Source organism: Xenopus laevis, chromosome 9_10S (assembly GCF_017654675.1).
Source record: "Xenopus laevis strain J_2021 chromosome 9_10S, Xenopus_laevis_v10.1, whole genome shotgun sequence".
Lineage (NCBI taxonomy): Eukaryota > Metazoa > Chordata > Amphibia > Anura > Pipidae > Xenopus > Xenopus laevis.
This window is the reverse complement of record NC_054388.1, coordinates 66,338,910-66,364,163: the sequence shown is the minus strand read 5'-3', so window position 1 is coordinate 66,364,163 and position 25,254 is coordinate 66,338,910. Positions and strand designations below refer to the sequence as shown.

The 25,254-nt window shown below is 37.8% G+C and overlaps 1 protein-coding gene across 2 annotated transcripts in view; it reads left to right on the top strand.

Moving 5' to 3' along the window:
• The window catches only part of tlk1.S (tousled like kinase 1 S homeolog), an 85,070-nt gene that overhangs the window by 18,098 nt on the left and 41,718 nt on the right, over nt 1-25,254 (top strand). For both annotated transcript variants that reach the window (XM_018238853.2, XM_041579162.1), the window contains exon 2: nt 19,980-20,098. In XM_018238853.2, the coding sequence (XP_018094342.1) occupies nt 19,985-20,098 (114 nt within the window). In that variant the 5' untranslated portion in view covers nt 19,980-19,984. The remainder of the gene's footprint in view (nt 1-19,979; nt 20,099-25,254) is intronic.

The following is a 25,254-nucleotide window of genomic DNA, read 5'->3' as shown; positions in this document are numbered from 1 at the left end:
TAATTTTTTCATTTTTTTGCCACTTGGCTAAATCCGTGTAAGACCCAGAATACAAATGTGCTTTATTAGCTTAATCAGTTCAGCTGTTTGAGTTAAATGACTGTTAAAATGTACAAATGTGCCTAGTTATTTGTTGACAACGCAGGTTAACATTGATTGGAATAGGGTGGCTACCTAAAAGTCGTATGGACGTCTTTAATAGCAACGTTGGTGCAAATGTTTGAAGTGGCCACTTTTTAATACAAATGTCCAATGAGCCATAATAAAGACAGAACAGATACTCTAATGCGGTAGACATGAGCCCACCCTTATATAAATGTGGCATGCCCCTTAAATTATTTAATACAAATTTGTTCACACATACGTTTTTAAAAGTTTGGACTTTTGAAGGCAATCTTTAAAAAAAGAAAAGTCGTCAGCGATTTTACAACGTTCATGCATTTCCGGCATCCAGGATTTGGTGTCACTGACATAAGATTGAGGAAGATGTAGCTTCGTTTTATCAGTTTGCCTGGTCTGACATGGTGAAGTAAACTCTGGCGAAAGAGGTAACATTCAGTAAAATTTGCACTTTATTGAAGTGATGACTGTTCGGCAGAGTGAAAAGTCGCCTGGTTATAGAGTGCAAATGAACACGAACGACTGTCTCGTTCGCTAGCAAAATTGTCCTCTATGCCTGTTAGGGAATTGGTGATGTCCCTGCGGATGGAATTTTTTTAATTGATGCTAGCATTGGCCACTTCGCCCTTTAGTGTATCTGCCCCCATGTGTCTGATGTTCTCCTTGCCCCCAACTCTTGGTAGCCCTCGTGCATACTTTGTTTTGTTGCACACATTTTAGGGGGTTGGAGCATTCACAGCACACAACCACCACACAAGCCAGCCAGCAACATTCAAGGGCGCACGTTTTGTGCCAGGTCCAGTCTAGGGGTAGGCAGAAGAGGTAGCTGTCCAGTGCTCCCCAATCGTTGCGCCCTAGGCAGCTGCCTCTTCTGCCTACCCCTAGTTCCGGCCCTGGCTGCAAATCAAGCCAGAAAAAAAAAAGAGAAATGGCACACGTTACAAAGCACAGAACAGATAAGCTCTGTCCAATACAATGGTGTTTTATCCATTATCTGCTTTGTAATATGTGCTTTTGGCCTCTGGCTTCATATGTCGATTTTATTTTAACAAGGACACCTTTAACCAGCAATAGCCAGTGCTGTATTGTGTTTGAGGGGCCATCCATTTTATAACTAGATTTTTTTTGGCATCAAATAGGACAGTTTTAGTGAGAGATTCTAGTTAGGGATGTACTGAATTCAGGAGTCGGCCTTTTTCAGCAGGATTCGGCCGAATTCTTTTGCCCAGGCTGAACCAAATCCAAATTTGCGTATGCAGGGAGGGTAATCGCATGACTTTTTGTCACAAAACAAGGAAGTAAAAAATGTTTTCCCTTTCACACCCCTAATTTGCAAATTAGGATTTGATTCGGTATACAGCTGAATCTTTCTTGAAGGATTCGAGGTTTGACCGAATCCAAAATAGTAGTGGTTGTAGGTGGTTGTAGTCTTAACCAGTGAAAGTATTAGTATTATTCCCAATAAACACACCTACGTGCAAGCCCCAGGGAAGGCCAAATGTTGCAGTTGTTAATCCACAATTTTTTAGGGTGTTTAGTTATACATCTTTGATGTATCTTTGATACAGACATAGAATTACACAAAAATTTAGGTGAATTTGGAAAATGTTGGTAATTTTTGATACAATATTTGTTTTCTTCGGTAAACTAAAAGTTCCCTAAAGTGAAAAAATCAGCTGACATTTAGTCAGCTAGTGTGAGAGGAAAAGCCAACATGGGAATATATTTTATAATGCCATTTGTTTTATATGTACCTATTATAAGTTTTGATTCTAAAAAATCCTTGCACGTTTCATGCTGCGAGGCACAGCCTATAACTAAGTGCCACAAAACTTTTCAGGTTTTTATGTATATGTAATACTTAATGAATCAATACTTTGAATTTTATTAAACCATCACACTGCTCATTATTGAAGTTAATCCACGCCTAATATCTCTACTAGGGAGTTGATACATTCTATGTATCTATTACAACTCTTCTACTATACTTAATTTTTTTTTTTTTTAATTATCTTAACACACTTTTAATAGGTTGAAGTTTACCTTGCTTTTTCGGTGATTTCTAGCTGCATTGTTTGCCATTGCTGGGGCCACCAGCCAACAGTAAAGTATCGGTGAAAAATCAAACTGTCAACCAACAGTAAAGCAGTAGGGAATATATTAACTTACTATATTACTGTTGGGTTGTATTATGGGCAATGTGGTTGGAGATCAAGATAAGTTGCGTACTGGAGAAGTTAGAGATACATTATGTGTTAGAAGAGATCTGTTAATGGCACAAAGGTAGTCAAGTTATAAATGGCATGTATTGAAATTATGCTTAATACAAAAAAGTAAGTATAGAAGAATAAGGCACTTACAACAGAGATTAACTGCTCAAAAAGTGTTTAATTGCCACACAACATGTTTCGAGCCTGTAGAGCCCTTTGTCAACAATGCTTTTTTGCCCCCATAAACAGGTTTTAAGACCACATTCCTGTGCATTGGAGAACTTGATTTTATACTTGTGTATTTTGGCATGTGTTTGTATTGTTTAATTTCAGCCACAGTACCACATACACAGTTTTAATGACCCCCCCCCCCCATGTGTATTTGAGTTTCCGCACATTTTGTAATCTTCACGGTCCAGAAGAAACAAGTATATGAAGTATGAAAACTGCCCTGTGATGACATTTTCAATAGTTTGTTTGCCTTTGTGTGATTGGGAATTGTGCTTTGTTTACCTTAAGGGCTTTGTCACGCGTGGCATGTTCTCCACTGACAGAGAATAGATCCTGATCTGCCCTGTGTCTTTAAGTAGCTACATTAATGTCATCCTCACCTATTGTGATTTACAATGACTGCTTTGAGGTTGGGAAGTGGTTTCTGAAATCTAAACATGAAGGTATTTTCATTTTCCGCATCTGACAGTTACATTGCAGTGTCCACTCTTTTGCTGACATTTGCTTCTTTTTTTTCCCCTTTTTCCGTAGTATTGTTTTTTTTATATTCTAGTGCTGGTAGTCTTGCTATTTTGGCTGTTTGACCCCACTGTGCATGTGTAAAACAGTTTTGTTCCTGTGGGGGAGGACCAGTGTTTATAAATATTCTTTAAATCAGTTGATGGTGAATGTTCTCCTTTGGCTCTGGATCTGCTCAGGGCTCTTTAGGAAATGGATGCACAGGAGACTGGGGCTGTGTGATTTTCTAGTGGTAATATTTATGCTATTGAGGCCTTGTGCTTTTATATGGTAACTCCTCTGTGACTTATAATATCTTAATATATTAGAGTAGGGGAAACATTATCCACTATATTATAGCTCGAGTTTGCTCAAGGGTTCCATAGACTAAATTATGTGACATTATCACTATAATTATCAATATAATCCTGCCCTCGAACATGCTGTATGATAACTGGTCTGCTACATGTAATAAATTGGTTGCCACTGATGGGATTTTTAGATAATTTGTAGTTGGTTTTCATTTTTTAACCTTTGTGGATTTGGATCTGTAGCTTTCCATTTTGATATTAAATGGTTAATGGGATACTACAGTCCTTCTTGCTTATTGTTGCAACTAAAAAAAATTATACAGGATTAAAACCTACATTTTAGAAAAATAGAAAAAATATTAATATGCAATTGAAAATGTTATATTTAAGGTATGCTGTTTGAAAATGCAAAGTTGTATAATGGTGAACTGCTCCTTTAATTTTTTTCTAATTGGTCGGATCACTGACCTTAGGAACAGAGATTATTTTAAAGGTAGAGTAATAAGACTGAACATTTCAAATAAATAAATCACTTGAAAAACTAGTTGGAATATTTTTGGAATGTCATTGTCTTCTTCATTTTAAAATGTACTCGTTTGCTGAACTTCCCATTTAAATGAAGAAAATAAAATTTCAATCTTGAGATCAATTTTCAGTCTATTAAAATTTGAGTAACTTGCTTGTGTAAAGATGCCGAAGTGTGGCTTTTAATTTGTGCTTCAAACTATACAGCTCTGGCTATACAAGGAGGTTTTCCAACAGGCTATACAAGGAGGTTTTCCAACATCAGAATGGATTCATAAGATCTGATGCACTAAATTGCTTAAATGTGTTTCATGGAGTCCTATAATAACATCTGCAAACTATCCATTAGTCTGAGGCAGTTGCCATGTTTCATAGGCTCTCTCTAGTGTATCTTAAATTTCTTTTTGAAATGGCAAAGCCAGAATTTTGGTGAAAACTAATTATGGTCCACAACCAAAGAAAGTGTAACTAATTCTGCAGAGTCACACCAATCCCCCCCCCCTCCCCACCATTTTAGAGTTAAATTGCATTAATCTCAGCCACCTTCTCTTCCTAACAAGGTATTAAGCAGTTGTGTAAACAAGAGAAGACATTCATCATATTCTCTGAAATTATCTTCTGTAATACTCCATCTTTGAATATGTGATTGGAATGCCGTTTGGTAAAACATTATACTTTTACCTATATTTTGTTTAACTTTGCACATGTTGCTAAGAAAGAAACATCCATTGGATGCTTTACCTTCGTTCATTTGTCGCTATCCTTCATTCCCATCTTCCTAAGTGCCATTCTGTTCTTTACCTGCAACTCCTTATGTGTTATTTTACCTCCCTTCTTCCCAAGTGCCATTCACTGGTCTATGTCCACTCTTTATGTGCTAGTATTTCCTCTTCTGCTTTTCTATGCTTACTGAAGCTTCACTTTTTGTTAGACCCCCACCCTATGTATAATGTACATTTTCTGACAACTCTAAATGGAATATACATCACTTGGTATTGGTCTACCCTTTCCATCGCTATTTCAGGTTTTTCTACTTCATTAAAATAGTCATCATTTTGTTGTTTGTAGCTTCTGGCTCCATCTAATAAGTCCACAATCAGTGTAGAAGTGTACATGAGGGATGGGCGAATTTGACCCGTTTCGCTTCGCCAAAAATTTGCCGCTGGCGAAATGTCGCAGACGCCCATTAAAGTCCATGGGCGTCAAAAAAAATTTGACGCGTTGCGAAATTATTTTGTTGCGCGTCTTTTTTTTTTTTTTTTTTTTTTTGACGCACGTCTCCATACAAGTCTATGGGCGTCATTTTTTCTGCGAAACGAGGCGAAAAAATTCGCCCATCCCTAGTGTACATCATACTAACAAATTTTAGCTTTGAAATTCCGCTGGAAAATATCATAATGACCTCAAAGCAGCAGTTTGAATTCCTTACAATGTTGGATTGCCCTTACATTGTAATTCCTGTTGTGGCCTACCTTTAGAACCAGGCTAAAGGCTCCGCTTTAGTTTGCCAGGAGGGTTTAAATTTTTTTATATATATATATATATATATATATATATATATATATATATATATATATATATATATATATATATATATATATATATATATATATATATATATATATATATATATATATATATATATATATTTAGAATGGGTGGCACCCCACTTCTGAACATCACCCAGTTGCACGGTTATTTGCGATAGTGAAATAATATATATATTTGGAAGGCATGCATAGCCAACGTGACGTTTCGGTCCCTGCTGGGACCTTTCTCAGCAGGGACCGAAACGTCACGTTGGCTATGCATGCCTTACCAAATATATATATTTTTTCACTATCGAAAATAACCCTGTGTTGCTGGTTCTTTTTGAAGATATATATATATATATATATATCTATCTATCTATATCTATATCTACCAATAGTTTCCAAACTAGCACTCCCTGCAACTTACTAGCTGCTTTCAAAGCAGCAGCTAGTAAGTTGCAGGGAGTGCTGGTTTGGAAACTATTGGTGTATGCAAAATTACCGTGCACCCCCCTCTCTATTTTATATTGCCTTGGAGTGCGGATACCCATTGGAGAATTATATATATATATATATATATATATATATATATATATATTATATATATATATATATATATATATATATATATATATATATATATATATATATATATATATATATATATATATATATATATATATATATATACACACACATACATACACACAGTTAGGTCCATAAATATTTGGACAGACAACTTTTTTTCTAAGTTTGGTTCTGTACATTACTGCAGACTTGCAGCTTTAATTCAGTGGGTTGAATAAAAAGATTGCATAAAAATGTGAGCAACTAAAGCCTTTTTTTTTTAAACAAACACTTCATTTCACAGGCTCAAAAGTAATTGGACCAGGGGTTCAAAAGTAATTGGACAATTGACTCAAAGGCTATTTCATGGGTAGATGTGGGCAATTCCTTTATTATGTCTATCGATGAAGCAGATGAAAGCCATGGCGTTGATTTGAGGGGGGTCCTTGTATGTGGAAGATTTTGCTGTGAACAGACAACATGCGGTCAAAGGAGCTCTCCGTGCAGGTGAAACAAGCCATCCTTAAACTGCAAAAACAAAAAATACCCATCAGAGAAATTGCTATAATATTTGGAGTGGCAAAATCTAGATCCTGAGTGGTACATCCTGAGAAAGAAAAAGCACTGGTGAACTCGGCAACACAAAAAGACCTAGACATCCACGGAAGACAACAGTGGTGGATGATCGCAGAATCATTTCCATGGTGAAGAGAAGCCCCTTCACAACAACCAAACAAGTTAACAACACTCTCCAGGAGGTAGGCGTATCGATATCCAAGTCTACCATGAAGAGAAGACTGCATGAAAGTAAATACAAAGGGTGCACTAAAAGGTGCAAGCCACTTATAAGCATCAAGAATAGAGCTAGATTAAAAAAAAAATCTAAAAAAGCCAGCACTGTTCTGGAAAAAAGTTCTTTGGACAGTTAAACCAAGATCAACCTCTACCAGAATGATGGCAAGAAATAAGTATGGTGAAGGTGTGGAACAACTCATGAGCATACCACATCATCTGTAAAACGGCAGAGGCAGTGTGATAGCTTGGGTGTGCATGGCTGCCAGTGGCACTGGGACACTAGTCAGTCACCTGATCTGAACCCAATTGAGCATGCATTTTACTTAAATTTCAGACAGAAAGGCCACAGACAAACAACAACTGAAAGCCAATGCAGTAAAGGCGTGGCAGATCATTAAAAAGGAGGAAACCCAGAATCTGGTGATGTCCATGAGTTCAAGACTTCAGACTGTCATTGCCAGCAAAGGGTTTTCAACCAAGTATTAGAAATGAACATTTTATTTTCATTTTTTTAATTTGTCCAATTACTTTTGAGCCCCTGAAATGAAGTGATTGTGTAAAAAAAAAAAAAAAAAGGCTCTAGTTCCTCACATTTTCATGCTATCTTTTTGTTCAACCCACTGAATTAAAGCTGAAAGTCTGCAGTTCAACTGCATCTGAGTTTTTTCATTTTACATTCAGAGAAAAAGGAATACATTTTAAAAATAGTCTATGGGAGATGGCATTTCCATAATACAGAGCTTTCTGAAAATTTGGTTTCTGGATAACTGATCCCATAACTGCATTAGACGACTAAATATTGCGCAGGAGGAAGGTGTGATGGTTAAGTGCTTCTGTGTATGCTCAGGCCCCTTTGACATGCACTGGCAGCCAACCAGATCAATTTGCAGAAGAATTTAGACAGGTCATTCGTGCTCAGTAGCGCTTAAAGGAGAACTAACGTTTAACTAAAGAAGTAGGGTAGAAATGCTGTACATTATGTTTTGGGCTTCTGTACCAGCCCAAGGCAACCACAGTCCTTTATCAGACACTTTCCAAGATGGTGACCCCCTGTGACAAGTTTGAAGTCCTGGATCATTGCTTTTATTGAGAAGCTGAAACTTTAGGCTGTATAAAATATGGCATTTTTAGCCATATTCACTTTAACTTTGCTCTGGCCTGACTGACACTACCACTCTGACAGGACTTTGCAAAAGGTCAACATCCACTTGTGGTGGACTCTTATGCCAAAAAATAAAACCAGATGACAATGTGACCATTTTCAAATACGGGAATATATTTTTACCACCTAATATTATTAAGTGAAAATATATTTTCAAGATAGATAAATAGATATTTACACCTTGATCCAACACCATTATTACCAGAATGCAGATTCATTTAAAACCTACTTAATTTTTGGCAGCTCTGCTTCCTTTTGGTTACACGTGTGTGCGCCTCATAGGTGTCCAAGAAGCCCCTAAAGTTCAACTTTACAATGTGATGTTTTAATAATCTTCTTACACTTCCAAGTACAGGTATGGGACCTGGGACTTTACGAATAACGATCTTTATGCCATGTCTACTAGAAATCATGTAAACATTAAATAAACCCAATAGCTGTTTCTGCTTCCAAAAAGGATTAATTATCTCTTAATTGGGATCAAGTACAAGGTACTGTTTTATTATTACAGAGAAAAAGGAAATCAATTTTAAAAATTTAGATTATTTGGATAAAATGGGGTCTATTGGAGATGGCCTTTCCCTAATTTGGAGTTTTTTGATTAAAGGGTTTCCAGATAACTGATCCCATACTTGTACCAAGATATTTGAAAACCTGCCATGAATTTTTTTTCCTAAAGCTGTTCACTTAAAATAGGACTCACATTCATGACATATTGCTATTTGTGAACATTTAGACATAATTTCCGGTGCCCTTAATAGAGAACAATCACTTCATTGGTGAACGTTACTCTTCCACTTCCTTTAAAACTGACTCATCCAAGGTGGCGTATAATGAAAGAGCTTACTCAGAAGCACGCAGTGAATGAGACAGAATAACCAATCATCTGTATGACATGATGGGGGGAGTGGCATGCATATTTAGGGGATAGTTTGCTAGTTGCGTATATTTTCAAAGATGTTTAATAAAATGACCTAGAACCCATGCAAGGCTGTAATGCACCCTTTGACCTGCTTTTGCCATAAAGGCAGAGCACTCGAGCCATTGGTATGTCAGCTGCCAAAAGAAGTTTTCTGTACAAGGTTTCTGTTTAAACAATAGCTGCTGCATCCATGCATATTTACTGTCTGGCAGGTTCCATCAGTGGTAAGGCGCTTATACTTGACTTAGTTGTCATTCTTGCAATATATTTTAACAGCAGCTATCTTTTCTCTGTCTGTCACTGCATCTTTAAATGCCGGGCAGTGGAACAATATTCTTCTACTGACTAAAAAGATCTGAAACTGGCAGCTTTGTATAGACTTTAAAGAAGGAATTTTCAACCACATGAAAACATATCAAAATCAAGTTCATTACTGAGTCTCCGGAAGAAAGAGAACTGTAATACATTCCCAAATAGCAGGTAACTGCAGCACCTACGTCAAATGTTTTTGTTCCCCTCCAGAATGTACAGTAAGCTATCTGTGTGACAGAGGGAGGTGGTGTCTCGACACAGATGTGAATTGCTCAGCATGTTGGTTAAGTACCGAACAGCCATTTTGTGAGTCTCCTGTAACCATTCCATCGCCTAATGTAGATCCTCCACTGGGTTTGTACTCTGCTTTGATTTGATTCATTATTTTCTTAGGACTAGTAAAGAAGCATTGCATTCTATAGGCTTCAGAGTAATGCTCAGGAAGCAAAATACCTAACTACCTTCAGGAGGGGGTTTAAATAGTTCTAAATAAAAGCATTGTAAGCAAAATAGTTTAACCATTGAGGATACAAATGTTTTATGTCTGGCAGCCATTTCAGTAAATGGTACTATTATTTATTTTTAAGTTATAATTTCTACTTTCCAGTCTCCAGTAAGCATAATTGTTTATATTTTTATGCATGGATGGTGATTACTGTTAATAGTAAATTAAGTAGTAAATGTATTTTATTTATGACAATTCGGAAAAAAACAGGCAGAACCTTTTTAAACTTTGCAATATTTATCGGATTTATTTAATACAGGTATGGGACCTGTTATCCAGAATGCTCTGGACCTGGGGTTTTCCGGATAACAGATGTTTCTGTAATTTGGATCTTCATACTTTAAATCTAGAAAATCATGTTAACATTAAATAAACCCAATACAAAGGTTTTTACATTCAATAGGGATTAAGTATGTCTCAGTTTGGATCAAATATTAAGTACAGTCTTATTACAGAGAAAAAGGAAATCATTTTTCAAAATTTTGATTATTCAGATAAAATGCTGTCTATGGGAGACAGCTATTCCGTAATTTGGAGCTTTCTTAGCATAAACTTCAAACAGTTACTTAAAATTACTAGAAAACCAAAATGTTGTTTTTGTAGATGGTGACATTTATTTGCTTAAATTTGTATACAGAGATTACAGGTTTCGTTTTATGGATTTAGGATTTGCTGCATGCTTGCATATTTTGAAACTTTTTGATTTGTCTGCTTTGCGAGGAGCCTTTACTGAATGATAATATAAGTATGGGACCAGAGTAGTTGGGACCATGGGTCTTTCCATATTTTGGTTCTACATACTTTATCTGCTGAAAAATAATTGAATAACATTGAATAAAAAAAATGTTTTGGCTCCAATAAAGATTAATTTTATTTTATTTGGCATCAAGTAAAGGCACTGTTTGGTTATTACAGAGAAAAAGAAAATTTTTAATAAACGTTTATTATTTGATTAAAATGGGAGTCTACGGAAGATGATCTTACCGTAACTTAGATTTCTAAAAATTTGAAGCAGTTTTAGGAATGCTCTTTAGACACAAATTGCAGTGTTTGGATGTGGATACCTTTTATATGATGAAGCTCTGCCCAATATCAGTCATTTTATTATATTACAAATTTTAGATTCTCTTTCTGTTATTAAATAGACCTAAAATTTAGCTGGCCTTGAAGAATAAGCAGAGCAATTCAAGAATAAGCAATCCAAATCTATTTGGACCTGAATATTTCTTTGAGATCTTTAGGTAAATTAAGTGATCTGCCATAAAACTTTGCCTCTGACTTAAAAGCATAATTTCCTTTTGCCCACCATCCTAAGGCTAAAATACACGGGAGATTCTGATCAGATTTTGTGGGTAATATTTCAGCTGATCTTGCCACGTAACTGCAAAAGGTTTTGTTGGTTCCAACAAAATCTGATCCCCAAAGCTATAATGAAAAGTCGGATCGGATAAAGTCAGATGGTTTAGTTTGTTCATGCATCTACATCTGAAAGAAAAAAGTCTATTAAGACACCATCATATTTTATCTTGTTGGTTAAAGATACTGTAGGCATCATTTGCATCCAACAGGCTTTTAACATAGGATGGCAAATATTCCATGTAGATTACACATTTTTTTGCATCCATTTTTTTTACATTATATTTTGAACAATGTGACTACATCCGACATGTAGTTTAGCGCTTAAACTGGCAGTGATTCTTTCCCTCCCTCACCTTGATCCATGTTGAGGTGGTGAGGCAAGAGTTGAATGTGATTGGGGAGGGTGGTAGAAAATTTTCCTTGCTAGTCAGAATCAGATTGTAATGATTTTGTCTCCATCTGATGATGAATCATGTATGTCTGTGTAGAGAAAGGATAATGTTAGTGTGTGTATGTGCCAAAATGATGCCAGATAGGGTGGTAAAGAAGGCTGTGTAATATTAATATTGTACCTCATGATATAAGCTTTCGGTGGTAAATGCTATTGATTTAAGCATAGTTACCTTTAAATTTGTCTCTAAATCAACTTTAAAAAAAGCCTTTCTGTCATAGAAGGTATTTTTAGAATTAAGTTTGCTTTAATTATGAATTTGCAGAGAAACATTTCATTTTATTGTATTTTAAACATCTTGCCGTGTCTGGTCTTGAATGCTGCAATGGCTTTGCATGCCCCTTGGGGTCTGGCATTGTGGCTTTGCCTGTCGTCGGTAGCTCCCAGTCCAATTAGAACAATACAATGGTAGAAATAATTAACCCATGCAAAGTGCCATTGTGGATAAATGTCTTCGAGTCACTACCCATGATAATGTCAGGCCAGACAATTACCTTTGATTTTTACCTCTTTATGTTTGGTATTTTTTCTGGAAAAATATCTTGTTCACAAACGCTTTACTTTAGCCTTACATCGACTCTATTTTGGTTATATTCAGTAACCCACTGCTTATTTAGTATACAAACTTAAAGGTAGAGTAATGTGCTTTGGTACAGTATAACATCTGAAGATACACATACATTGGCCTGTCTCTATGGGGCAAATTCACTAAGCGCCGAACGCTAGCGTTACTTCGCTAGCGTTTGTCATTTTCGTTACTGCGCAAATTCACTAACGAACGCTGGCGTAGTTTCGCTAGTGTTACTTCGCACCCTTACGCCTGGCGAAGTTTCGCTAGCGACGTAACTACGCAAATTCACTAACGCGCGCAGTGTACTGAACGCTACCTTTTACGCTAGACTTCCTTCGCCACCTCAGACCTGGCGAAGCGCAATAGAGTAGATAGGGATTGTTTAAAAAAAAAAGTCAAAATTTTTTCTAAGTCCCAAAAAACGCTGGCGTGTTTTCTACATTATGGGTGATAGGCTGAAAAAGATCGAAAATTTTTTTGGGGCTCCCCTCCTTCCCCCCTACATTTCCTGACTCATGGCAACTTACCTAGACAGTGGGCACATGTGTAGGGGAAAATAAAATTTTTATTTGCTGATTTGAAGGTTTTCTAGGCATTTGTAGTGCTGATACGTATTCCTCCATTGAAATTTGAATTTGGCGCCGTATGCAAATTAGCCTTCGCTGGCGTAACTTCGCTTTACATAGCGAATCAACGCTAGCGCAACTTCGCAACCTTACGCTACCCCTGAGCGCAACTTCGGATTTTAGTGAATTTGCGAAGCGCTGGCGAAACTACGCCTGACGAAGTGTGGCGAAGTTACGCCTGGCGCAACTACGAATCTTGGTGAATTTGCCCCTATGAGAGAGGTTTCTTTCCTTTAAAGGAACAGTTCGGTGTAAAAATAAAAACTGGGTAAATAGGCTGTGCAAAATAAAACAAATTCTAATATAGTTAGTTAATCAAAAATGTAATCTATAAAGGCTGGAGTGACTGGATGTCTAACCTGACCAAACAGAACACTGCTTTCTACTTTTCAGCTCTCTAACTCTTAGTTTTTATTAGTCAGTGACTAATAAAAATACAATGCAGTGTTGCACTGCACTGGTAAAACTGCAATGTTTGCTTCAGAAACACTTCTATTGTTTATATAAATATGATGCTGTGAGACAAGGGGTGTAGCCATTCAAAGGAGAAAAGGCTCAGGTTACACAGCATTTAGCAGATGTGTCAGGGCCCAAAGGCTCAGGTTGGAGTTGTGGACCTGTAGCTGTAGAAGAGTAGTCAAATCCAGGCAAACGGTCAGTTCAGGCAGCAAGGTTCTTAGTTAGGATACAGGCCGAAGTCAAGATCAGGAATCACAATAGCAATATAACATAATATAATTGGCAATCCTTTTATAGGCAAGTGTTCCTTACAATAAGCTCTGAAGAACATAATGGTGTTAACTGTTATCCACTATTTAACCTGTGCCATATAGCCTTTTTTCAATCTCCACTATTGCTACACAGCAGCTTGTTTATATGAACTATAGTAGTGTTTTTGAAGCAAACCGTTTGACCAGTGCAGGGCAACAGTAAATGTTATTTCCATTACTTTAAAACACTTTCATATTTTAGTGTTACTGTTCCTTTAAGAGGGGCCACATGGGACATAACTTCAGTGAGTTTGCTTTTGAATCTGAGCTATGGATCAATTGCAAACAGTTATGACCCCTGTGGCGTCCCTCAAGTCTGATTGGTTACTGCCAGTGGTAACCAGTCAGTTGAAACCTAGAGAGCTGCAAAGCAGGAAGTATTGTTCTGTTCTGTTAGACATCCAGTCATTCTGGCCTTTATAGATTACGTTTTTGGCTAACTAACTATATTAGAAACCTTTTTATTTTACACAGCCATCTATTTACCTAGTTTTTTTTTTTACCCTGAACAATTCCTTTAACATACATTCGATCAAATGCAGGAAGCTCTTTATTGAAGTTCTGCTTTAAAATAATAATGAATAAATCATTAATTATATACAGTCATCTCTGCACCAATAGTTATTTGCAATAGAAACCTTAAAATGGCTCTTAATTATTCATAAAAATTTTAAAGGATCTTAATTAAACTTTCTATGCCTAGAAAATGTTACACCAAGAAGGTGTAACACCAAGGTTTGGTACGCACCACCAACAAAGGAGCAGAAAGGCTGAGCAACTGCAATAGATAAAATGTGACACAAAGAACAAACAAAACAAAGTCAATGTTGCTGGAACTTTTTCTGCATATACATTATTGGAAAGTGACAAACCAGGAATAGATCTTTTTAGAAACCCCAAACCTTTTGAATTTTCCCATAAGTGCTATGAAAGTGCTAATGGCTGCAACATGCTGCATTCCACCTGTGCTCCGCGCTTACGAGCGCCTGTGTGAGCACGACCATATTTAAATGAATGGAATGCAATGACTTAGACAAAAGCATCCGCAGCATATAATATAGCCAGCGTGTAAATGCAGACACATCCTATGTAGACTTCTGTTTCATCTGTTTAAAGTCCCAAAAACTTGTCTGGTCCTTGTGCTTTCCATATGCAGAAGTGAGGATATCAATTATGTCCATAGCAATTTAATCTTTGCGACTGACTTTAAAATTGAACACGATAATAGCTGCAGGTGGACATACATGCTCCATAAGTCTCGCTTTGTTTTAAGCAGACCCACTCATCTAATGCTTGTAAAGCAGACTCTATCCAGGTCTCAAATCTCTCTTCCCCTGTGGGAGCAGGTTATATGCCTGAAAATGTCTTTAGCTTTTTATAGTGGCTCAGCTTCAGAGCTTGAGCCAGTGCCTTTGTCATTTGGTTTATTGTGTCATTCAGTGAATGCTCTGAAATTCCGACATCTTTATCTTTATTGGTCTCAGGTGGTTCTTGCTTTACTGATGCAGTACATTACATGGCGGTGATGGAAGCAACCTCCCTTTTCTGACAATATAGCTTGCAGGTGAATTTGGTGCTTTACTTTTACTATTTGCAACAACAGTCTTTGGATACACCTGGGGGCGTCCCACAGTTAGATCACCCTGGGGCAACAGGGCATATGGCCCCCCTTCCATTGAGTGTATCACTCACTTGAAAAAGCAGGACTGCGTAACCATCCATGGCTGATCCCTCAGCTGCTGTCAGATGTGCAACCATTTTGACCAAACTCCTATCCACAATTTTACCTTATTTATCAATAAAATAACTCAAAAGATTTTGTGTAAAATTTGGTGCGGGAAAAGAATTGATAAAAGTGAGAAAATTCAAATCATATGAATTTCTTGTATTTGACGCCTGAAAACCACAAATGCTTTGGATTGTCGTACAAAAACCCAGCGCAGATCATATCTTCTACTTATAAAAGGGACATCTGCCATTGAGTTCTAAATGACCTCGGATTCAGAGAGGACTCCCTAAGTTTCTGTTCTTTAGGGCGTCGGATGTGCTATAGGGGAGACACTCTCCAGACTCTTTATTTGTTATGGTGTATGGGCCTCGGGGGTTATCTTTTTTAAAATGAGTTTTTTTTTTTCTTTTGACGCAGCATGCATTGTCTTCATCAGCTGACTCTACATACTGGGGTCTGCTCTCGGTAGGCCATCAAATCATACTTTAAGGCCTACCGAGAGATGATAAGGACCTTGTTCGTTTGGCGTTTCAAACCAGTCTGATTTATATCTGCAGATTTTGGACTAGATATTGGTAGACCTTGAAGTGGACCACATACATGAGCCTATAAGGTGTTGCTGCCTGGTCAAGTAATGGCTTTGTGTGTGGGTGAAAAATTACTTAGAATAACTTACTATTGATTGAAATGGCTAATAGACAAATTGTGTGCAGTCAGAAGATTGGAATTTGGAAATGCTGACTGTCTGATATTAGTTAACTGCAATTTTTTTTTTTTTGCAATTTTGTTAACTTAAATCTGAGATGTCAGACATTCATGCTGCAAATTTTCCTTTGAATAACTGAAAGAAGCATTTACAATTTTTGCACTTCTTAAAGTCATTATCTCACCCTGTTGGCTCATGTGTATTTATGGCAAGACATGGAAGTGCATTTTGATGATATCCTGACTTATTTACCGATTGCTTGCCATCTGTTAAGATTCAGTGCTCCACTCAAGAATCAACATGTTTTGTTCATCTTTGACTAAGCTCCAACTTTTTGATCATACAAATGTTTAAGTAATGCAGGCATGCAAGTTCATGAAACATTCATTTACATTTTGTGGTGCCCAAAATATATTCCATCTTTGTTGCCCAGTAGATCTGCCATTCATTCCATGGAAGAAGAGCAGCAACAGGTAAATAGAGAGAGATCATGATTGTTTGAGAGAGACAGCAGACCACCTGCAGCTTACTAAGGGCTGTAAAAATCTTTGACTTTTCAAATTAGTCGACCAATTATTTCAAACACATCATGTAAAATTAAAATGATGTCATACAATTAAGTCTTTAGAGCCCTTAAGTAGACTGGGGTTAATTTCAATTTTAATATCTCCCCCATTGGTCTCCATTTCCACTGCCCAAGTCTGGGGCATCATCTGATATGGCTCCTGTTTACCTCTTGCAGTTATGATCTTTTATAGGAACACTTCAGTGTGAAAATAAAAACTAGATAAATAGATAGGCTGTGCAAAATAAAATATGTTTCTAATATAGTTAGTTAGCCAAAAATGTAATGTATAAAGGCTGGAGTGATTGGATGTCTAACATAATAACCAGAACGCTACTTCCTGCTTTTCAGCTCTATAACGCTGAGTTAGTCAGCGACTTGAAAGGAATGGGCACATGGTACATATCTGTTCAGTGAGTTTGCAATTGATCCTCAGCATTCAGCGCAGATTCCAAAGCAACACATATGACCCATGTGGCCCACCCTAAAGTCTCTGGGTACTGCCTGGTATCCAGGGTAACCAGTCAGTGTAAACCAAGAGAGCTGAAAGCAGGAAGTAGTGTTCTGGCTATTATATTACACACCCACTCACTCCAGCCTTTTTACATTACATTTTTGGCTAACTATATTAGAAACATTTTGTATTTTGCACAGCCTATCTGTTTACCCAGTTTTTATTTTTACACAGAAAAATTCCTTTAAGCTAGCATCAGACCCATTCAACATTGTTTATTTCCCCTTGTACAGAATGCAGGTCCAACAGACCGAAACACAGGATCACCAAGAGAATGTCTCCATTTCTGTACAGGATAGAACATTGGGGTTACCGATTCCCATGTAATAATCTTGCTTTGGAACATATAGTGATTTTTAATGTTTGGTAATTTCTTAAAAACATTTTGGTCTGCAAAGCAGCCAGTAGTATGACTGTAGAGGGAACTGTGGAACTAGCAGGCATTCCAACCTTGCAATTTATGTGTTATGCAACTGTAGTTTTCTGTTGTTGCTTCACCATTTGGACATGACTTCAGGATGCCAAGTCTAAGCATGCAGTGGAAAGGTGTAATTTTAGCTAGTGTCATGTTTTTTGGTTATCCATATGTACTTAAGGACAGGCAGCTCAGTTGTTGGCAGTACTACCCTGCAGCACTGGGATCTTGAGTTGGATCCCATGTCATTACCTATATGAAGGTTGTATGTTTCCTTCTGTGCCTGGTTGGGTTTTTTTAGATACTTTGGCATGCCTCAAAATATTTAGATATATTAATGGGCTACTTATAAAACTGACCCCCCTCTTTTATAACCACCATTTTATGATGGTTTCCTTGACTACCACATCGGTAAATTCTGTTGGTTAGATTCAGACATGGAGCACCGAACCTACAAGATGATTATTGGAATTAGTGGGTGTAGTAGGTTGTGCATTTGTTTATGACCGTGCATGGAGCACCGAACCTACAAGATGATTATTGGAATTAGTGGGTGTAGTAGGTTGTGCATTTGTTTATGACCGTGTGGGGAGACAGTTAATATCTAGGGAAGAAGAGGAGGAGTTTTTGTGATCTCTCTTAATGCGAGAGGGTATAATTACCCAACTTTTATTCATTTTCCCATAAAAGTAACACAATCCCAATGTAAACAGACAGGTCACCGCTTATGGTTGCAATGTTTTATCTGCCACTGCTTAATCGCTGTAAAGTGAAAGGTGTTGGAAATTTTTACATGGAGTCCAGAATTATTATTTTATGAAAGACCGTGAACTTTCAAATAATTATTTATTAAAAGCTTAATAAAATGTAATGTTCATTAATTTGTAATTGCTGTTGAAAGAAGTGTCATTTCTTTTTATGCATTCCACTGCAAAATGTAAGGGGTAATATACCCTTTTTAACAACATGAGTTGAATGAATAAGCTTTTGTCCTTTTTTTTTTTTTTTTTTAATTTGCTCATCAGTTGCAAATATAATTATTATAAATATAATGTATTGACACCAAAACCACACTTGACAAACTTGAAAAAGGGTCATGGTGCCCGAAACATGTTGTGTGGATGCACAATAAAAGCATAATTTGTTTATACTGTGTGATTCCCAAATATAGACACCAAAACCATACCTAGTGCTAGAAATGTCTTGGTTCTGTCCAGTTGTTTTTTGTTCAGGGCTTCATCATAAAACAAGTTACCAAAAATGACACTATTGGTGTATTTGACTATTGCTTGTTTAGGGTATCATGGGTATAAATTTACAATGCAGAATATGGTGGTGAGATTATGTATAAGGAAGAGAAGGCTTGTGCAACAATTAGCTGCATTCTATCTTAGTGGATATATGTCGGATGTGTAATTTAGCATACTGCATCCCCATCTGAATTTACACAGAAGATTAGCATTTAAGATGGATAGCAGGAAAAACAGGTAACCAGAAGTTGCATTAAAGGGACCCTTGCTGTTTTTGGTTTTTTTTTGTATAATTGTGCAGAATTGTGTGTGGATTCATTGCTAGACCTTTGTCATGATGAACCATTTGGTCAGTGACCACTCCTCACTTAATGCTTGTCACCATTCTCCACTAGACTATCCCTTATGAATCTCATAAAGAGAAATTATAAGGTTGATTGGAGAACCTCGGGACTGCAGAGTATATAAGCAAGGTGTAGAAAAAGGGGGAAGCCAATGGCATTGTAGCACAAGGTAGAATCTGCTAAAAAAAACAAACAAAAAAAAAAGTCAATAACAAATTTAGTGTATTTGGAAAGTGTTTACAAAAAAAAACTATGATCAACCTGGTTCAGCTGAAGGTCTGTTGACTAGATGCTGCTGTGAAGAGATTTTGTCCCCCCCCCCCAGTCTCACTGGCAAAAGTTTGTACTGGTCCAACAACATGTAACTGCTAATGAGTAGGTGCCCTTTACTGGTAAGCAATTAGAATAATGAAAACAAGCATTTGATTGCTTGCTCTGGGTTACATGTTACTATGAACACACTCCATTCTAAAAGAAGAAGTTTTCAGTTTAAACCTCATTAGAATTTTATTTCAGTTCCACGTATAATGCCATTCCTTTAGATTTTAAACTCTTGATTCTAGCATCTGTAACCCTTGATTAATTTCTTATTTTTTTCTTGGTGCACAATAAAAAATTATGATGATGCAGCTGGTTATTCTACAGCAAATTAGGGACATATAATCAACCGATGCATATTGCAAAAAACATATGTCTCTGAACAAAACGACAGTACACGTGTCAGAAAAAAACAGAGATTAGGGTGGGGCAGGCTTAAATGAGGTGAAAAGGCCAAAAACAAAAACTAATTGTAGTCTGAAGATTTGTTTCATTACCTGATAGAACCATGTGTCATAGCCCAATTTGTCAACCGCATTTTGTCACTGCTACGAAATGCCAGAAAATACACTGCCATAGAAAATACTGCCTCCTTTAAAATATGTTTAGTATGAGAAGGTAGAGGAAAAATGAATAGGAAATGCTAAATATTTGTTTTATTTTTCTTTTAGGTGTCATGGATGAACTCCATAGCTTGGACCCCAGGCGGCAGGAATTGTTGGAGGCAAGATTTACAGGGGGAGTAAGTGGCAGCACTGGCAGCACAGGGAGCTGCAGTGTTGGAGCAAAAGTAAGTACTCGCTCGTACTGCAATTTTCTTGCATGTAGGGGGACACACTGTGTCCCTTACTGTGTTTTGCAACTTTGTGGTTACCACTCTTAACATATAGCAGTTACATTTACATTTAATAGTAATGAAAATATTAATGAATGGATAGTACAGCTGCCTAGAATTATATTTTCTTCCATTAGGAAATATTTGAATTTTTGATTACCATCACATCACAATACAGGCGTAGGACCTGTTACGCTAGATAAGAGACCTTTCCATAATATGGTTTCCCACACCTTTAAAGGTGGCCTTAGACATAACAATTACGATCTTTCCTGCGACCATTGGTCAGATATATAGGTAGTAACAATAGAATATTACCTGAATCTAACGATTCAGCAGTAAACACTGGCCATTGTTCGGGTGCTTTCAAAGGCAATATCTTCATCATCTTCAGTTTTCTTTGGATTCTCTTCATTCCCTTCGGCAGTATACAGAACTTTTTGGCGCATGCGTAGTTGATATGAATACCAGACTGCTCCAACTGCGGATGTGCCAAATACATCCGTGCCGGAGTTCCCTTACAGAAGAAGACCGAAGATCCGGAAGATGGCATCTATGAGCTCCACTGCGCTGCTATGCATAAATAACTGAGCATGCTATTCAGGGACACTTTTTAAAACACTGCACCATGTGGGGAGAAAGCAGGGGGGGACTATATAGGGTAGTGGATGGGGTTTTCTTATTGGGGGTGTTTAGTTCTCCTTCAAAACCTTGCCTGTAAGGCTTGAGGGAACATGGAGCATTGGTTCAGTTGCTTTCAGCCTGCAGTTTAGTAAAATTACACTGACAAGTACAGCTTCCGCCTCTGCCCGGGCTACACAAAGCCAAAAAGGAGAAAGTAGGCATTTTCAGACCAATTCTGACAACTTAAGCTGTACTTGTGAGTGTAGTTTTACGGAGGAGCGTAATGGAGCAGATCTGCTTCTCGGCTGTGAGAAGCAGAGCCATCGCTCTGTATTCCCTGAGCATGAAGCCTCCATATTCCATTCGGTTGGCTATATAACCTGCCTACATCCTTTAAGTCAACCTGAGCTCTCTTGTAGCTTTCTTCTGGGCCTAGTAAACCTAAGCACACATAAAAGCACAGAAGCTACAGGCATGTTTTCCAAAACTGCAGTTCTTGTTTCTGCTTGAACTCTGTTTCTTAAAGCGATACTGACACGTTCCTATAAAAATCATAGGAACGTGTCGGTATCAAGTAAATGCTGCACCCGTAATCATTCCCAGGAAAGCCACCACCAGCCCCTAGAAACCTGCATTCACCTGACCCTCCGACACTGCTAAAAGACCTTCTGAGTCGTTTCAGTGACGTTGGGCTAGCGGCGGCATGATCCTTCCATAGGCTGATTACGAATGAAAACAGGAATTCAGCTTATGGAAGGACACTTCCACCCCCGGCCCACCATCACTGAAGCAACCCAGAAGATCTGTTGGTAGTGTCAGCGGGTGGGCAGCACACAGGTTCGCGGGGCTGGTGGCGGCTTTGCGAGGGGACTTTTCGGGGAACGATTACGGGTGCATCATTTACTTTATACTAACACTTTCCTATGATTTTTATTGGAACGTGTCGGTATCACTTTAAAACATTTCAGTCTGTGAACAATCAATCCTGTTCCTAGAGGCAGGAGCTCTAGTGTGTCAGTGCAGTGCCTTAATACTTCAGCACACCCCTATATACACACTTCCTCCAAAATGTATGCAGATCTGTATGCAGATCAAAAAAAGGGTCAGTGTGCAAATGTGGACCAGGAAAAATAAACCTGCCCAGTTGACATTCAACATTGAGAGCCCCATGCCGAGGCAGATAAGCTGCTGATTTGGTCCGGACCATCACCTTAAATCTGCCTGTGTATGGATGAATGATTTTCACTTATTGGGGAGACTGCTATGGAAGTGAAGTCAGGAGAGAAGAAATGTGCACACACACACTGCAAGGTTCCTGATCTCTAGTTGTTGCTAGGTTTTGTAAAGCGAAGCGACATGTTGTTATTTATTTGTTGATTAGCCAACTGAAGTAGAGAACTGTAGTAGCCCTGTTACTTGAATTGCTTTGATAAGGAAACTGTGGGGTTTCTGTTCCTTTAACTGCAGCAAATGAATTCATAATATGAGGCTATGGTTCAGGATATTGTGTTTTTTTTGTGGAATCATTCAGATTTTTAATTTATATATTCTTTGAAGTATTCTTAACACCAGGGCATCATGCGGTACTCAAATTCCTAAAAAGAGACATTGAGAGCTTTGGAGCCAAGTATTCAACTCTCTCTTTATGTGGTCATGGGACGTTTCAGTGACTTATATTTTTCAATAGGGGGTATATTAAAGGAATTGTACAGTGTAAAAATAAAAACTGGGCAAATAGATAGTCTGTGCAAAATAAAACATGTTTCTAATATAGTTAGTTAGCCAAAAATGTAATGTATAAAGGCTGGAGTGATTTGATGTATAACCAGTCAGTCAGTCTATACACTACTTCCTGCTTTTCAGCTCTCTTGGTTTACACTGACTGGTTACCCTGGTTACCAGGCAGTAACCAATCAGAGACTTGAGGGGGGGCCACATGGGTCATTTCTGTTGCTTTTGAATCTGAGCTGAATGCTGAGGATCAATTGCAAACTCACTGAACAGAAATGTACCATGTGGCCCCCCTTCAAGTCGCTGACTAGCTCAGAGTTATAGAGCTGAAAAGCAGGAAGTTGGATTCTGGCTGTTTTATTAGACATCTGTTCACTCCAGCCTTTATATATTACATATTTGGCTAACTAACTATATTAGAAACATTTTTTATTTTGCACAGCCTATCTATTTACACAGTTTTTATTTTCACACTGAACTATTCCTTTAAGGCTATATGTACGTGCACTACAGTACATTACAGCCCCAGTATCCCTTTAAGAGTATAAAAAAAATTAAAGGTTTTATGGTGGGCCCTAAGGTTGATCCTGAGCTTAGTACTTTCTGATGGGAGCTTTTCTTAGGAGAAGTCTGACTTTAGGTACAACGATGTCAGTCACAGCTGTCCACCTAATGGTAATGACAGTCAGAACATTCAAAGTGCAGTTAGCCTTAAGCATTAGAAATTCACCCCTCCTCCTCCATAAACTGTAAAAACAGCTGCTTAGAGGTTACTTAATAATTAACGTACATTTATTTTTATGTTGCCATATTGAGAAGTTTCCTCAGCAATCACCCATGATATGCAAATTCAGTACAAATAGCTTCCCAGAACATAGTTCACCGATATGAGATGCTAACAACTGTCACAACCTTTTTTGTTGTACCCATCAGTCAAAAACTACTGGAGGGAAGCTACTTGCTATCTAGAGACGCACACTAGTTTTACCTAATCTCTATTGTCCAGAAATTGTCAGGTGGCACTACAGTTCTACATCTTATAAAATGAGGTTGGTGGTGCAATAGTAGCATGGTTGCTTAACCTGAAGGCTAATTTGGATGAGATTTTGAGGGAAAGGCTGGGTGCTCATTCTATCTCTGATACTTCTTTAGCAATAATCTGTTTCATCCAATCCCTCTTCTTTACTTGAGTTTTGGTTTGTATTAGGTATCTACAGTGTTTAAAATTGTTTATATAAAAATGTACTAGCTTGTGCATTCTGAACAGAACGGCCTGGTCAGTTTAACTTTAAGGGCTTCCCATTGATATGTGGCTATTGCCACATTATGAATAGGAGGTAATTTGTTGTTGAGGTGTTATGTTAACAGGTTACTTTAACCAGGTGTTGATATCTGACCAGTCCGATATTTAACTACTGTATATGTAAGTGGAAAACACAGCAACAACTAGCAGGATTCATTATTAATATTGCTTATTTACTGATGTCCCAAATGCATTTTTATTTTAATATGAGCTTCACTTTTTAACGGGAAAATAACATCTTTCTGAGTAACAATTAGGATGGCAAACACAAAGTGAGTTGCATTCTGGCAAGACTCTTCTAAGGATGAAGTGAAATGTCCTTTCTACCATTTTTATTACTTTGATAAACTAGGACCATCGCATTGAATCCAGAAATATTCATCTTTGGTCGCCTGGAAAAAAAATCAAACTGAATAAAAAGGGAAGAAATACACTTGCTGTCAGCTTTACTGTTGAAGAACTGAGGGTGGCATGGTGAAGTTTAGTTTATGAAAGGAGCTTGTTTGAGACTTTAATTAAAAAACAGAGGACATGATCATTACTGAATTGGCCATACACAGGCAGATTTGGGTCCTTTAGACAGATTCTGCAGCTTATCTGCCAGTGTATGGGGCCCTCTGACGGGTCACCCCAACCAATATCTGGCCAAAAATCGGGCAGGTTTGATTTTCCCGCCCAATCAAGGACCACGGCAGTTAGTTGATGTTGTGCTCCTTCTGTCAAGTTGTTGGAAAACCTGCCAGGATTCCCTATGATTGACGTGTCGATTGGCCGTTCGTCATGTCCTAGCCGTGCCCCTAGACAAATACAAGAGGTCCTCTGCACTTAAACCATAATATGTTTAAGACATTGAGACATTTTGTGCATAAATCTACATACCTATGCAGATTTATCAATACAATTTAAAGTCAGGTTTATAATCAGGTCAGCTATTAAGGCCCTAATGAAGTAAAAAAAAAAAAAAAAAAACACGGCATGCATTTTATTAAGCTATGCAAATCTATGCTATACACTCACGTGTATATATTTTTAAAGGCAGACTGGTAAAGGTGTAATGATAGATGACCATATTGGTTATAAGACTGCTTGGCTGACCTTACCCTATACTGTGCACACTAGTAACATTGCTTTGCATTGTGTTATATTGGTTTGTTATGAGTCTACTACACCCTGGAACTTTCTTTTTCTATTTTAAAAGAGCCCGAATCCTCCGAGCGTAAATGTCATTTGTCATGTTTATTGCTGAATAATAATTCTCCACCTACTGGCAGGGGCGCTCCACCAATGAGGCGAGTTGAGACACTCGCCTCAGGCGGCAGCGCCCCCCTGGTTGCCAGGGGCGGCAAAAATGCCGCTCCTGGTAACTAAGAGCCGAATTTCCGGTTTTCAAACCGGAAATTCGGCTCTTCTAGTGCAGAGAGCGCTATTGCGCTCTCTGCACTAAGCGTCGCGG